General features: G+C 45.8%; 1 protein-coding gene across 1 annotated transcript; it reads left to right on the top strand.

Annotated features, from left to right (window-relative positions):
- Positions 1 to 1837: 1837 nt before the first annotated feature.
- On the top strand, positions 1838 to 13732 carry LOC120313724 (maestro heat-like repeat family member 5). Its single transcript, XM_039355910.1, has 8 exons — positions 1838 to 1885; positions 4087 to 4182; positions 5231 to 5335; positions 6734 to 6869; positions 9619 to 9737; positions 10700 to 10849; positions 11392 to 11546; positions 13319 to 13732. The coding sequence occupies exons 1-8, from the start codon at positions 1838 to 1840 to the stop codon at positions 13425 to 13427; spliced, it is 918 nt and encodes a 305-aa protein (XP_039211844.1). The 3' UTR covers positions 13428 to 13732.
- The last annotated feature ends 646 nt before the right edge of the window (positions 13733 to 14378 follow it).

Here is a 14378-nt window from a genome sequence, read left to right as displayed (position 1 = left end):
TAGGAACCACTCAGGGACTGACATCTAGCCACCACCCTCAAGGAAATGGGGGGGCTGAAAAAATGAACTCAGTACTTAAGCAATATTTAAGATTTTTTCTTAGTTTCCAGCAGACCGAGTGGGCGGACTTACTCCCCTTTGCAGAAGTTGCCTACAATAATGCAGTCCACTCCAGCACAGGTTACACTCCTTTTCAAATAGCCACCGGTCAAAGCTTCAACCCCATGCCAGAATTAACCCCAAACGAACCAACGATCCCCTCGCTGAAAGAAGGGATGGAAAAATTACAAAACACCTGGCCAATAGTCAGAAAAGCACTAGATGAAGCTAGGCAGGCTTACAAAACACAAGCCGATAAAAAAAGGGTTGAGCCTACACCATTCATTATAGGAGAGATGGTGTACTTATCTACAAAATACCTAAAGTCCCTACAGCCCTGTAAAAATCTTGGACCAAAATACATAGGACCTTTTCCAATTAAAAGAATCATAAATCCAGTAACAGTAGAATTAGAGTTACCCAAAAATCTCAGGCAAATACACCCAATTTTTCATTGCAGCTTGCTGAAAAGAGAGCATCAGTCACCTCTACGGCCAAAAATCCCCCCCCACCACCTCCAATCATGGGGGAGGGTGAACAACACTTCGAAATAAAGGAAGTCCTTGACTCTAGGAGATATCATGGAGCAACTCAGTACCTAGTTGCCTGGAAAAACCTCCCTCCCTCACAAAATGAGTGGGTCCATAAACGTCATGTCAGAGCCCCGAAGCTATTGAAGAAGTTTCACACAGAGTATCCTAACAAGCCTGACTAAATTTTATACTTGTGTTTTCTTTCAGGTGGATCTCTCTTATTGTTAAGAGGGGCCGGATGTCAGAATCCAATTATATTTCATCTTTAAATTATCAAATATAGAAACTCCCAATTCTGCCTTCTCTGGATTCTGCCATAAGAGGGAGAGAAGGGGGAGAACAAAGGGCTTTATGGCCCTCACTTCCTTCTTTACACTTCAAAGAGCTGAAATGCTGAATGTGTGTTTATTGTAACCTCGAAGCGTTCATACCAAAGGAGGAGTAATTGCCTTTCATGTAGTTATCTGAAGTCTCCATCCAGACGGAAGAAAGAAGAAAGGGAGTGGAATTGTGATACTTGAAACTATCACTGGAAGGGGGGTTGATTGGGTGGGACTACTGGGGAACCCCTTAAAACCTTGAATGGGAGAGCTTGGACCCCAAGTCCTGTCTAGCATGCCTGCAACCATTTTCTCTTAATAAAGGATTCCTGTTGGAAGAATTATTCCAAGAGTTCTGTCTTCTTAAGATGCAAAGTGGGGTGGGTCCTTACAATAAGTCCAAGTGCTATTGCTCTGTCTAGTTTAATGAAAAAAAGGTCTGGGGGTGACACGATAGCAGTCTTCCAATATTTGAGGGGCTGTCACAGAGAGGAGGGGGTCAACTACTCTCCAAAGTACCTAAGATAAAAAAGCAATATATGGAAACCTATCAAAGAGAGATCCAGGAGAACTTTCCTGACACTGAGAACAATCCATCAGTGGAACACTTTGCCTCCAGAAGTTGGGGGTGCTCCATCACTCCAGGTTTTCAAGAAAAGACGGGACAATCATTTGACCAGGATGGTCTAAGCACCATCAAAAAGCAAGGGCTGGACTAGAAGACCTCCAAGGTCCCTCCTAGCCTCACGAGTCTACGATCTTCTCACACCCCCTCCTCTTTTCTTGTCTTTCATCAGTCGTTTGAAGCCTACATTGAACACTGAGGTGATGTCTAAGTTGGTGAACACAAGCATCCAGAAGGTGTTTTCCCTGCCGGCTATGACCATGACCAAAGTGAATGCAGGTAGCCCAAACCAGTCAACCTATACTCAGGTGAGCAGTCCAGATGAAGCAAAGCAATATGAGATCCATCTGGACCTTTGGTGGGAGGACGAGGTGAAACATGAATCAAGATCTCCTCAAAAGCTCTAAATCCATCCATTGAGCCAAATGGCACCTTGGCCTCTCCCTTCATCCCTGGCCTTGAAAGAATGCTTCCATTTCTCATTCTACCTTTCTTGATAGGACTAGTATTTTTAACTTCTAAACATCTCCATGGTCTTCCTCACCACCTTTTCCTCTCTTCCTTCACTACTACTACTACTTTCTTCTTCTTCTTCTTCTTCTTTTCTTCTTCTTCTTCTTCTTCTTCTTCTTCTTCTTCTTCTTCTTCTTCTTCTTCTTCTTCTTCTTCTTCTTCTTCTTCTTCTTCTTCTTCTTCTTCTTCTTCTTTGTTCTGGTTGAAGTGTCTTCTCAGGACCAACTCCCCATCTCCCCCTTTTGTTCCCAGACGAAAGAAGGGCATACGGTGGTGCAGAACAACCATGATCTGCATGCATTAGCTATCATTCCTAGGTCATCTCAAAGAACCCTCAAGAAAAGGTACAACTTCTCTGACCTGAGTTTGATTCCTGCTCATTTTGGGGACATATCCACGACAGCTTCTTGGCCACAAGATGGAAGGGCAAAATTGTACGATGCAATTCCCAAAATAGAAGCAAAGCCCAGATTGTCTATTTGTGCCTGTTGAGATCCTAAGGAAGCTGCAAGAAAAGACTACATGTACATTGTGGATGTCCAACCTTGGCAACTTGAAGACCCTGGACTTCAACTCCCAGAATTCCCCAGCCAGCATGCCACAGTGGGACACCCCATTGTGGAAGAGCACAACTCCTGATATTGTTGATGCTGATAGATTTCCCTCCCAAATCAACTAGATCAACCATTTAATCAGAATTATTTCTGAGGGGAAAAGATTTACAGGAGGTCCTTGACTTACCACTGCAACTGAGTCAGAATTATGACCATAAGTCATTAGAGTCATAGGTTGAGGCACTAAGTGGCCAGACGGGATTTTTTGGCAGTTTTTGCAGTGGTCATGAAGTGAACGCGGCAGTCATTAAGCGGACGCTGCAGCTATTAAGCGAACAACATGGTCGTTAAGGGAATCCATTAGGCCCAATGGGTATTTCTTGTTGGAAGCTAGAAGCAAATGCCCAAAACCAGCAATAAAGGTCAAAAAACGTGGGACAAGGCAAACAGCTGTAAAGGCGAGCCAGCATCCAAAATGCAATCATGGAACCTTTGAACTTTAACTTTGAAATTCTTACTTTGAAATTTGGTCTTAATGAGAGGTTGTCCTAACTTTAAATGGTCACTAAGCAACTGGTCATAAGTCGAGGAGAACCCATACTACTCCCATGTAGCTTGTTGAAGCAGCCTTTGTTTTCTCCTGCTTTTTCCACCAAGGGAGAACTTTGTAACCTCCCCAAGGGGAGCTGTAGAAATTCAAAAAATCTACCCATAAGTCAGATAAAGAATTCTGTCCAGCACTATATTGGGGCTAGTCTTGATAAAGCTAAGCGAGGTCAGGCACGGTTGGGTCTTGGATGGGCAACTGCAACTAGTCCTCAACTGACAACAGATCATGTAGTGACCGATTGAAGTTACAACGGCATGGAAAAAATTGAGGTCGCAGCATCCCAGGGTCACCTGACCCCCTTTTGCGACCTTCCGACAAGCAACGTCAATGGGGAAGCTTGATTCATTTAATGACCGTGTGACTAACTAAACAACTGCAGTGGAAAGAAAGGTCGTAAAATGGGGCAAAGCTCACTTAACCATTGTCTCGCTTAGCAACAGAAATTTTGGACTCAGTTGTGGTCGTACGTTGAGGACTGCCTGTCTTTGAATATCCTAGAATTGCAAGGAAGACATTCCACCTCTTAGTAAACCTTTTGTGGACGACAACATTACGGAAGTCCTTCTGTTCCTCGCTCTGAGCAGAGAAAGCATTTCCTCTGGCTCTTGAAGAAAAAACGGCCCTGCAAGATTGGCCGCTTCGTTTCCTGCAGAGATGGGGAACGAGGGCCATATTTCGGACTCGTGGCCTTCAATTCCCAGAATTCCTGAGCTTAGGAAGTCCACAAGTCATAAAAGTGGCCCTCGTTCCCCACCCCTGGTTGTTCTGCCTCCTGGATGCGCTGCTCCTTCCTGTACGCCACCCCTTCCCTCTGATGTCTTCCTCCTTTTAGGACCTTTACCACCAGACGGTGACCGCCTGCAGCGCCATGCTCACCAGCTTGCTGTCGGAGGCTCCCAATTTGGATTCCCTGCAGGAGATCTTGATGGTGAGGCTTGTTCTTGTTTTGGCTGGTTGCAGTGGTCGGCCAGAGGTTCAGACGGGACTTGGCAATGTGGTCCACCCGTAAGAGTCCTTCCCAAGGACCAGGGATAGGCAGACGTTGCCGTTGGTTGGCAAAGTATTGTCACAGCTGCGGAATGGAACAACTCGCCAGAGGACAACTCGACAACTCAGTTTAATTATTTAGAACAGTTAAAACGTTGTTTTAATTTTTGTCATTCGCATTTCATTTTGTCCCTCTTTTGGCATCCTTTCTTTAATGATGCTATTCCACTATTTCTCCGATATTAGCGTAATCCTTCATTTAGTGGCTGTTCGAAGATACAACGGCACTGAACGGCTGGTCAGAAGGTCGCAAAAGGGGACCGTGAGACCCCGGGACCCTGCAACCGTCATAAATATGAGTCAGTTGCCATGCATCCGAATTTCGATCCTGTGACCACGAGGATGCTGCAACGGTCCTAAGTGTGAAAAACAGCCACGACTCCCTTTTTCAGTGCCATTGTAACTTTGAACGCTAAATCCCAATAGCCCTTATCCTTATATGCCGCTTTACAGTGCTTCTACAGCCCTCTCTAAGCGGTTTATGGAGTCAGCATAATGTCCCCAACAATCTGGGTCCTCATTTTACCGACCTCAGAAGGAAGGAAGGCTGAGTTGACCTTGAAACGGTCAGGACTGCGGGCAGAATTAGCCTGCAATACCGCATTCTAACCACTGCGCCAGCAGGGCTCTAAATGAACTGTTGTAAACTGAGGACTGGCTTTATTCCAAAAATCTTCAATTACTGGTCTAGTTTTGAGTCTAGAATAGACCTAAACTGCCAAATGTCTCAACTTCATTTGGCTCCTTCAATTTTCTCCCCAGTGCTGGCAAATTCTGTGGATCTTCAAACTGTTAATCACAAATTCTTTCTTTCTTTCTTTCTTTCTTTCTTTCTTTCTTTCTTTCTTTCTTTCTTTCTTTCTTTCTTTCTTTCTTTCTTCCTTCCTTCCTTCCTTCCTTCCTTCCTTATCTCTTTTTTTTCCTGGCAGCACACAAATATCTGGATTGAATCTCCCAAGATTCACGAGAGAGAGAGGGCCATTAAAAGCACCCGGTACATCCTGAAGTTTGTTTCTGAACAGACAGATTTCGACGTAAGTCACAGTTCTGGATGAGAAGTGAAACTTTTTCAGAGGAAAAATAAGTAAGAAAGTCCAGTTGTCTTCTGGAAAAAGTGCCTTTGGGATGTGACCAGGATGTTGTCAAGAGTCCTGCTCGAGCAGCAATTGGAGGGGAATTAATCCACAGTCCCTTCCAGCTCTGTATTTCTCTGATTTTAACCTTTCCTTATTCTAAGGGCCTGGGGGTCTCCAGCGTGGCTCGCTTGGCAGATGGAGGGGGGGAACGTAGTTCCTGCCAGGCTCTGGGCTGGCCTCACCCCCTAGTGACTTCAGACTCTCATGATGAAGCAGCACATCCCACCTTCGTCGCCACTGTTAAGATTCGGATCTTGAAAGCATTAAGCGAGAGGAGTGTTGAAACAGCAACAAGTTTATTTAACTCTGAACAGAAGCAACTCAAATAGCTGCTGCGCAACTATTTATATGGTCAGCCTCCAGGCAGCAGCCAATAGGCTTAAAGTAACAGTTTTCCGCCCAAAACCTAATTACCAGCCTGGAGACAGCCAGTCTGGCTTAAGTAACAGCAGCCGTTACATTAGACATTAAGCAAGTTATTCAAAGCAGTTGTGACCAATACATTACACTAATCTTCTATGATTCTATGAGTCTAAGTTTCTATGATTATAAGGTTCCATGATTATAAGATTGTATAATTATATAATTCTATGATCCTGAGATTCTAAGATTCTGATTCTATGATTCTAAGATTCTATGATTATAAGTTTCTATCATTCTATGATTCTGTGATACTATGATTCGAAGATTCTATAATTCTAAGATTCTGTGATTCTAAGATTCAATGATTATAAGTGTCAGAATCCAATTATATTTCATCTTTAAGCATCAAATATAGAAAACCCCAATTCTGCCTTCTCTGGATTCTGCCAGAAGAGGGAGAGAAGGGGGAGAACAAAGGGGCTTTATGCAACCACTTCTTCTTAATAAAGGATTCCTGTTGGAAGAATTATTCCAAGAGTTCTGTCTTCTTAAGATGCACAGTGGGGTGGGTCCTTACAATAAGGTTCCATGATTCTAAGATTGTATAATTCTATGATTCTGTGATTCTAACATGGTACGATTCTATGATTCTATGATTCTAAATTTCTATCATTCTATGATTCTGTGATACTATGATTGTAAGATTCTATAATTCTAAGAATCTGTGATTCTAAGATTCTGTAATTCGAAGATTCTGTGATTCGAAGATCCTGTGATTTGAAGATTCTATGATTATAAGGTTCCATGATTCTAAGATTGTATACTTCTATGATTCTACGATTCTGTGATTCGAAGATTCTGATTCTATATTAGGCTGAAAGCTTCATGAGCCCCCTTCTCTTCTTTCTCCTCCTTTCTCCTTCCTTTCATTAGACCACAGCTGACTTTTATCTGCTGGGGCAGCTGGTGGCGTTGCTGGGCCTGCACATTGGCGACAGTGTCAAAGAAATTGGCCAGACCTCTGCGGAGGCCGCCTACCACCTCCACTGCATCATCCTGAACAAAATGGGTGAGAAATTTTGACTCCCTCGCCAAGGGACTGCCGTGCTCTAAGGAGACCGCAGATGCACGCTGCCCAGGAGAGCAGTGGGTGGCACAGCCTCTGGCTTGACCAAGACCCTGGGCACTGGGCTTGGCAGAGTTGCCTTGAATGTGCAATTGATATTGGCTTCTCTCGGGGCCAGGGGTCCTTTTAAGGCTGAGTTCTCACGTTACGTGGGACAGTTAGGCTAAGCACCTCCGGTCACCCAGCGCGGGATTGTCAGTCTTGGCCCACTGTTTGTGTCTTAGCGTGTTTTGCAAAGCCACATTTTAGTAATTGGATGGCTGGATGTATTGTGGGAAGGGAGAAAATGGGTTAACAAAGTTACTGATTGGGTGGACAGTGTTAAGGGAAAAGCTAAAGGACGAGTGCTTAGCCTTAGAATAAATTCTACGTTAGTTTTATAGTTTCAAGACCATTTCATATGTCTTCTCATGTTTTAATTGGGAGCCCTCCACAATCAGTTGAAAGGCAGGCAGTTGTACAAATGCTTTAAAGAAAGTAAAGGCTCTGTTAAATTTGGTGAGTTAAAAGCTTAACCCAGTGATTGTGAACCTTGGCAACGATAAGACGTGTGGATTTCAGTTCCCAGAATGAAAACAATTCAAAGCCTAATGCTAAATTTGCACAACAGGCAAAATGTAGTCAGAGTTAAATCCAGTTAGATTCGTTCATTCATTCATTCATTCATTCATTCATTCATTCATTCATTCATGTAATTTGTTTCTTATGTAACCCTGTTTATTTTCTCTTTAAGGTCCAGCCTATTGTGTTAATCTAAAAAAGGGATAGAGGGAGGGAGGGAGGGGACAGAGGGAGGGAAGGGAGACAGAGCAGGAAGGGGGAGGGAGGGAAGGGAGAGAGAGGGGGAGGGAGGGAGGGAGGGAGGGAGGGAGGAGAGGGAGAGAGAGGGGGAGGAGAGGAGAGAGAGGAGGGAGGGAGAGAGGGAGGGAGGAGAGAGGGGGAGGGAGGGGGGAGAGAGGGAGAGGGGGGAGAGAGGGAGGGAGGAGAAGGGGAGGGAGGGGGGGAGGAGAGGGGAGGAGGGAGGGAGAGAGGGGGAGAGGGGGGAGGGAGGAAGGGAGAGAGGGAGGGGGGAGAGAGGGAGGGAGAGAGAGGAAGGGGAGGGAGGGGAGGGAGAGAGAGGGGGAGGGAGGGAGGGAGAGAGAGGGAGAGAGGGGGGAGAGAGAGGGAGGGATAGAGAGAGAGGAAGGGGAGGGAGGGGAGAGAGGGGGAGGGAGAGAGAGGGAGGGAGAGGGGGAGAGAGAGAGGGAGGGGAGGGAGAGAAAGAAAGAGGGAGGGAGGACAGAGAGAGGGAGGGGAGGGAGGGAGAGAGAGGGAGAGGGGGGGAGAGAGAGAGGGAGGGAGAGAGAGGAAGGGGAGGGAGGGAAGGGAGAGGGGAGAGAGAGGGAGGGGAGGGAGGGAGAGAGAGGGAGAGGGGGGGAGAGAGAGAGGGAGGGAGAGAGAGGAAGGGGAGGGAGGGAAGGGAGAGGGGAGAGAGAGGGAGGGGAGGGAGAGAAAGAAAGAGGGAGGGAGGACAGAGAGAGGGAGGGGAGGGAGGGAGAGAGAGGGAGAGGGGGGGAGAGAGAGAGGGAGGGAGAGAGAGGAAGGGGAGGGAGGGAAGGGAGAGGGGAGAGAGAGGGAGGGGAGGGAGAGAAAGAAAGAGGGAGGGAGGACAGAGAGAGGGAGGGGAGGGAGCGGGGAGAGAGAGAGAGAGAGAGAGCATGCCTGCTTTAGCATCACCAACCCTAATGCAAAGATGCACCAGACTGGGGTTCGAGAGTTCCCCTGCCCAGGTTCCTTTTCCTTTTAGCAAGAATTTTTGTCACCCTACACAGCAAGGCTGAGCTCGGACAGCCATTTTTTTCTTTGCAAATGTTTGTTTGGCAAGGTCCTCAGAACAGCAATATGTACACACACACACACACACACAGGGCCTGAGGATGGTGCCAGGAAATGACAGTTGGGTGGGGTTCTTAGTGCTCTCTGAGCCTGGCGGTTTTCTTGCAGACCTTTCAAGACCCAACTAGGTAACATCTTCAGTACTTTTCTCTGTGTTTTGCCCTCTCAGTACTGATGGCCATCATCACTTGCTGTGCAGGTTCTGAGGTGTTGCTTGATAAAAAAATACAGGAAACCAGAAGTTCCCTTTAAGCTTTACATTTTTATTCAGCTGAACAAAGCCCCGAATGAGAAGAAATCCGTGTATTTATTCCTTCTGATTACATAAGCAATCCACCCGGCAGAGCTGACACACACATAAGATCAAGATTTCGCCCCGTAAGTCTGGCACACTGTAGCTAAGAAGGGAGAAAGCAGAAGTAGCTAAAAATGTTCCCTTTGGGGGGTTTCCCTAAAGACCTCGGACGTTCCCGGGTGGGTTAGGACGTGGGCTGTTTTCCTTGCTGCCCTTTCACGACCTGCCTCCATGACTCTGCAAGGGCCCAAAGTCAGCGGGGCTCTCGGCACATATTCACAATTGATACTTCCTATGCTGTCTCCTGATTTGGATCAACACACTGATGATGTTACCTAGTTCGGTCATGAAACGTCTGCAAGAAAACCACCAAGCTCAGAGAGCAGCAGGAACCCCCCAGTTCAGCCCTGAGCTACACATTTTCTCTTCGGTTGGAACGACTAAACCAGCAGTTGGGAAAAGGATGTTCAGAGGTTCTGAAAGCCAAAATCTGACCTTGTGGTTTTTTCCCTCCTTACAAAGCTCAAGAGATGGCGATGAAGCCCAAGAATAAAAAGGGGCATAATGTGACATGGGCAAAGGAAGATCTCCAAAGTTCAAGCCCAGGGATCTTCTATAATGACATCTCCATAATGGCTAAGGTAGGTTTTAGTCCAGCCTTTTGCCTTCTTCTTCTTGACCTTCCTTTCTGTCCTCCTCCTTAGGACTTGGAGATGCTCCAAAAAGCCAGTGTAACAGTGGGGAGGGCATGATCCAAAGGCTGGAGTTTGGCTGTCCATCCCATACAATCCATGGGATGAATGTATAAGAATGGATTAGAATCAAGATCATGTGAAGAATTAATACCACTTTGTAGTGCCTCAATAAGGCCACACTTGGAATACTGCATCCAGTTTTGGTCACCACGATGTAAAAAAGTTGTTGAGACCCTAGAAAGAGTGCAGAGAAGAGCAACAAAGATGATTAGAGGGCTGGAGGCTAAAACATAGGAAGAACGATTGCAGAAATTGGGTATGTCTAGTTTAATGAAGAGAAAGACGAGGGGTGACAGGATAGCAGTGTTCCAGTATCTCAGGGGCTGCCACAAAGTAGAGGGAGTCAAGCTATTCTCCAAAGCACCTGCAGGCAGGACAAGAAGCAATGGATGGAAACTAATCCAGGAGAGAAGCAACCTAGAAATAAGGAGAAATTTCCTGACAGTTAGAACAATTAATCAGTGGAACAACCTGCCTCCAGAAGTTGTGAATGCTGTAGCACTGGAAGTTTTCAAGAAGAGATTGGACAAGCATTTGTCTGAAATCATGTAGGGTTTCCTGCCTGAGCAAAGGGTTGAACTAGAAGACCTCTTAGGTCCCTTCCAACTCTGTTATTCTATTCTAATGACCGGAAGACGCAATTGCAGCTGCCATGTTGGCTTCTTTTTACCCACACCCTAATATCAGTGAACGTGATTGACAACATGGAATAAGCCCTGCCTCTCTGTACAATGTCCTTTCCCCAAATCTTGGTCAAAGTATCTGAAACCCACCCACCTCTTGTAGAGAAAATGGAGTCAAAAAACCTGATTCATCTCTGTGTGGTCTCCTTTTCTTCTCTCCAATAGGCCTTTGGTGAGCATCTCTCCCCCATAAACATCACAGACCTGATGCTGAAAATAATTGAGGCTCTCACACATGAGGAGAAGACCATTTGCCAGGCTGCGGGAGTACTACTCCTCTCCTTCCTGGAGGAATGTTGTATGGACATGGAGGAAGTAAGAAATGGAGGGTTTGGAGCAAAAGGGATATAGGAGATTTTGTAGAAAAGAAGGATGAGAATGGATGAGACCTTGTGCTCTGAGGCCCTCTTGGTGATGACAACACTTTGGCTGGTTTTAAGAAAGTTAGGGCTGGATGGGAGACCACCAGGTGATCTTAAGGCTATAAAGTTGGGTAAACCTTCCAGAAGAAGGTAAGGGCAAAACAAAATAGACATGTTGTTTTCATAAAAACTTTATTTAGAGAGCCAGCTGGATAGAGGGGTTTTTTTGGGCCCACAGTCACAATTCTGTGATGATATTTTGTCCCATTTATAGAGGGCCTCCGCGCATCTATTGTGGCCAGTGCAAATTCGGTTCAGTGTTGTCCATATCACACGGGGCTTGATAAACCAGATGTTTTTTTCCAAAATGTAAGGCAAACTTTGACACTGTGTGGGCCAATTTTTTTCCCCAATGGGTGGGAGTGATCAACTCCACTGCATCTCCAGTGGAGACCGACACCGGAGCTCATCCCTCTGATCTCTGTTTTGCCGTAGGTACCCAAGATCCTCAGGGAAATTTACCATCGTCTCCCCAACATCAGTGAACCGGCCACAAAACAAAACACCCTGAAGTCCGTGTGTCACCTGGCATCTAAATGGGTGAAAGAAGTGGTGGACTTTCTCCTGGAACGCTCCCCGGATTGCGATCAGTAAGAACCTTAAGGAGATGAGGACTCCTGTTTTCTTACGGTCTACGGAGATTGTCAATCATTCGTGATAGTGGAGAATATCTGTAGCTGGGGTGGAGGATGAGGGTGGAGGTTCGTCCTCTGAGCTTCTGCTTCGTTTCCGAATGTTTCATTACCAGGCTGGGTAACATCTTCAGCAGAGTTTGTGGGATGTTGGTTTTTGCTTGTAAGGGCTTCAGGTGTGGGTGTGTCGAGTGAGGGTTTGTGAGTCATCCGTGATGGGGAGGGGACCTCTTTGGCTTTGGGCAGGGGGTTGGACTAGAAGCCCTCCAAGGTGCCTTCCAGGCCTATGAGCCTAGGAATGAGAGAATAACAGAGTTGTTAGGGATCTTGGAGGTCTTCTAGCCCAACCCCCTGCTCAGACAGGAAACCTTACACCATTTCAGACAGGTGGTTGTCCAATCTCTTCTGAAAAACCTCCAGTGTTGGAGCATTCAGAACTTCTAGAGGCAGGTCGTTCCCCTGGTAAAATTGTTCTCAGTGTTAGGAAATTCCTCCTTAGTTCTGGGTTGCTTCTCTCCTTGATTAGTTTCCATCCATTTGTGCAAATGATTTGTGTTGGTGAACAAGCCCTCTTGATGTGGACCCCCCGTGGGACCGCTGCCCCATATGCTGTGGCTTTGGGGGGGGGCATGTAGGAATGAAAGAGGGGGAAGCTGAGCTGGTTTTCACCTTCATTGTGGTTTGCAGTGGTGGTGACTATCTTTAGCTCAGGTGAAGGAAGCGGGTAAAGATTCGTTCTCCGATCTTGTGGGTTGGTTTCCAAATGTTTTGTTACCAGGCTACGTAACAACTTCAGCAGAGTTTAGGGGATGTTAGTGTTCCTCTGTTTATAAGGGCTTTGTGTTGTGATGGGGAGGGTCTTGTGATGGGTCTAGTGATGGATCTTGTGATGAGTCAGTTGTGGGTCACGGGTGAAGATCTTGTGAGGAGTCCTGTGATGGTCACGTGCTGGTTGGGGGGAGTTGTGGTGGGTTGGTTGAGGGTCGGTGTCATCGCCGGTTGGCTGCGCAGTCGATTTGAATGCTGCAAAGGTTGTAAGGATGAAAACTGGTCATACGTCCCTTTTTTCAATGCCGTTGTAACTTCAAACGGCCACTAAATGAACTGTTGTAAGTCCAGAACTACCTGCATAACTGTCCATGGAGATTCCCACTCATCCAGGTCCTCCTTATCCCAAAGGTGCTTTTTCACGAGGGAACTGGACTTTCTTCTTTTTCTGTTTTCTTTGAAGACATTTCGCTTCTCCTCACAGAAGCTTCTTCAGCTCTGACTGAAGGGAACGGAAGGGTTTCATTGATTCTTGACGTCCAGGAGAGATTTTTGTCTTGTTGTGGAAGACTGAAGACGGTGACCCTGAAGACGCAGATAAGCTTCCAGGTAGCTTGAACGACTCGCAGAAAGAATGCAAACGACCAGCTGCCTGCAAGGAAGAGAAGTCCTTTCATTGCCCACCATCCAGTCAGAGCTGAAGAAGCTTCTTGGCTGAGAAGCGAAACGTCTTCAAAGGAAAAAACAAAGAAGCAAAAAAGTCCTGTTGCCTCGTGAAAAAGCATCTTTGGGATAACGACCTGTATATTTCTTTTCTTGGATGAAAACCGTTAGTTTGGCCATCACCGCAAGCTCCATCAGTTCTCTAATCCATTGGAGCTTTTTCACCTCTGGACTGACAGTCTCTTCTGAAAGGGGGAAAGAATCTGATTGGTCCAAATCTATTTTTTCCACCTCTACAGAAGTGCAGGAGAGATATGGAGGGCGCTGACAGAAGACCTGTTTTTAAAAAGGAGAATTCATAGAGCCCTGCAGAAAAGGCTGCAGGGAAGGCGCTGTCGTTGGCTGTAGACCCTGGGATGCGCACACTCCGTTCCCAGGGTCCAATTATCTGTTGCTGGTGGGCCCATCAGGGCTGAATGCCACCCTGGAGGTGAATTCTTTGAAGAAACCAAAATAGCCTCCGGAACTGGCGAGAGAAAGGCGGAGAGCTTCGCGTTTGCCACCATTTCCAGCAGATCATCGGAGACAGGAGTCGGCAGTTTCAGGAAGCAAGCAACCTTTCCAGGTGAGACGATATTAGTTTTAGTTGCAAAGTGGACCATTGAGAAAATTGCCTGCCTTTAAAGCAAAGCTGGAAGCCTAAAGGGAGGAGGAGGGGGGGAGTTTTGCTTCTCCCTCACCCCCTGAAAAGCGGCGGTTTCAGCGTTTTAAGACTTTTGAAAACTTTTTGAACTCAAGCTGAATTGAAGGAATCCGCCTGTTTTATTATAGAGGGAAAGAAGACCTACTATTATTATAATTGGGAAAAGCCACCTTAACTGCTTTTTTTTTAGTATTTTTTAGAACGTTCGTTTTGTATATTTACTGTTGAAACTTTCTCCTTTTTTTAGTTTCTCCCTATGTAGGTGAGGAAAGAAACAGCGTCCCCTGGTGGTTATTTTGTAATTTTTTCCTTTGTTCCTTTTTCTACACTAACTTTGTTGATTCAGCTGTGGAGTTTGGCTCAATGCCCAGACATTTTTCTCTCTCTGGGAGATTACTAAGAGAGACTGCTTTTCTTTTTTGCTGTGTCTGGTTCCCTTTTGGATTTGCTTTATTCTTTTCAAAATAAGGGAAACTGCAGAACAAGATTTGTAAGCTTTTTAACTGGACTATACATTGGATACTGTTTTTTTTACCCTGCTCCTTTTTTTATTCTTTCTTTTTTGTCAACCTTGCTGTATGGATATAAACATACCTTTTATGTCCTTTTTATTATTATTTCGTTTAGAGACCTTGTATTCCTTTTTATATTTTTTT

This window comes from Crotalus tigris, unplaced genomic scaffold, assembly GCF_016545835.1.
Source record: "Crotalus tigris isolate CLP2741 ecotype Arizona unplaced genomic scaffold, ASM1654583v1 scf7180000018776.92575, whole genome shotgun sequence".
In the NCBI taxonomy this organism is placed as follows: Eukaryota; Metazoa; Chordata; class Lepidosauria; order Squamata; family Viperidae; genus Crotalus; species Crotalus tigris.
The sequence above is the reverse complement of the archived record's forward strand: the minus strand, read 5'-3'. Positions and strand labels throughout refer to the sequence as shown.

Bases quoted from the DNA above. Each gene is read 5' to 3' on its own strand.
- LOC120313724 (XM_039355910.1), top strand. From the start codon at position 1,838: ATGACCAAAGTGAATGCAGGTAGCCCAAACCAGTCAACCTATACTCAG. The intron at 9,738-10,699 runs GTAGGTTTTAGT...TCTCTCCAATAG, and splicing joins ACATCTCCATAATGGCTAAG to GCCTTTGGTGAGCATCTCTC. The intron at 10,850-11,391 runs GTAAGAAATGGA...GTTTTGCCGTAG, and splicing joins GTTGTATGGACATGGAGGAA to GTACCCAAGATCCTCAGGGA.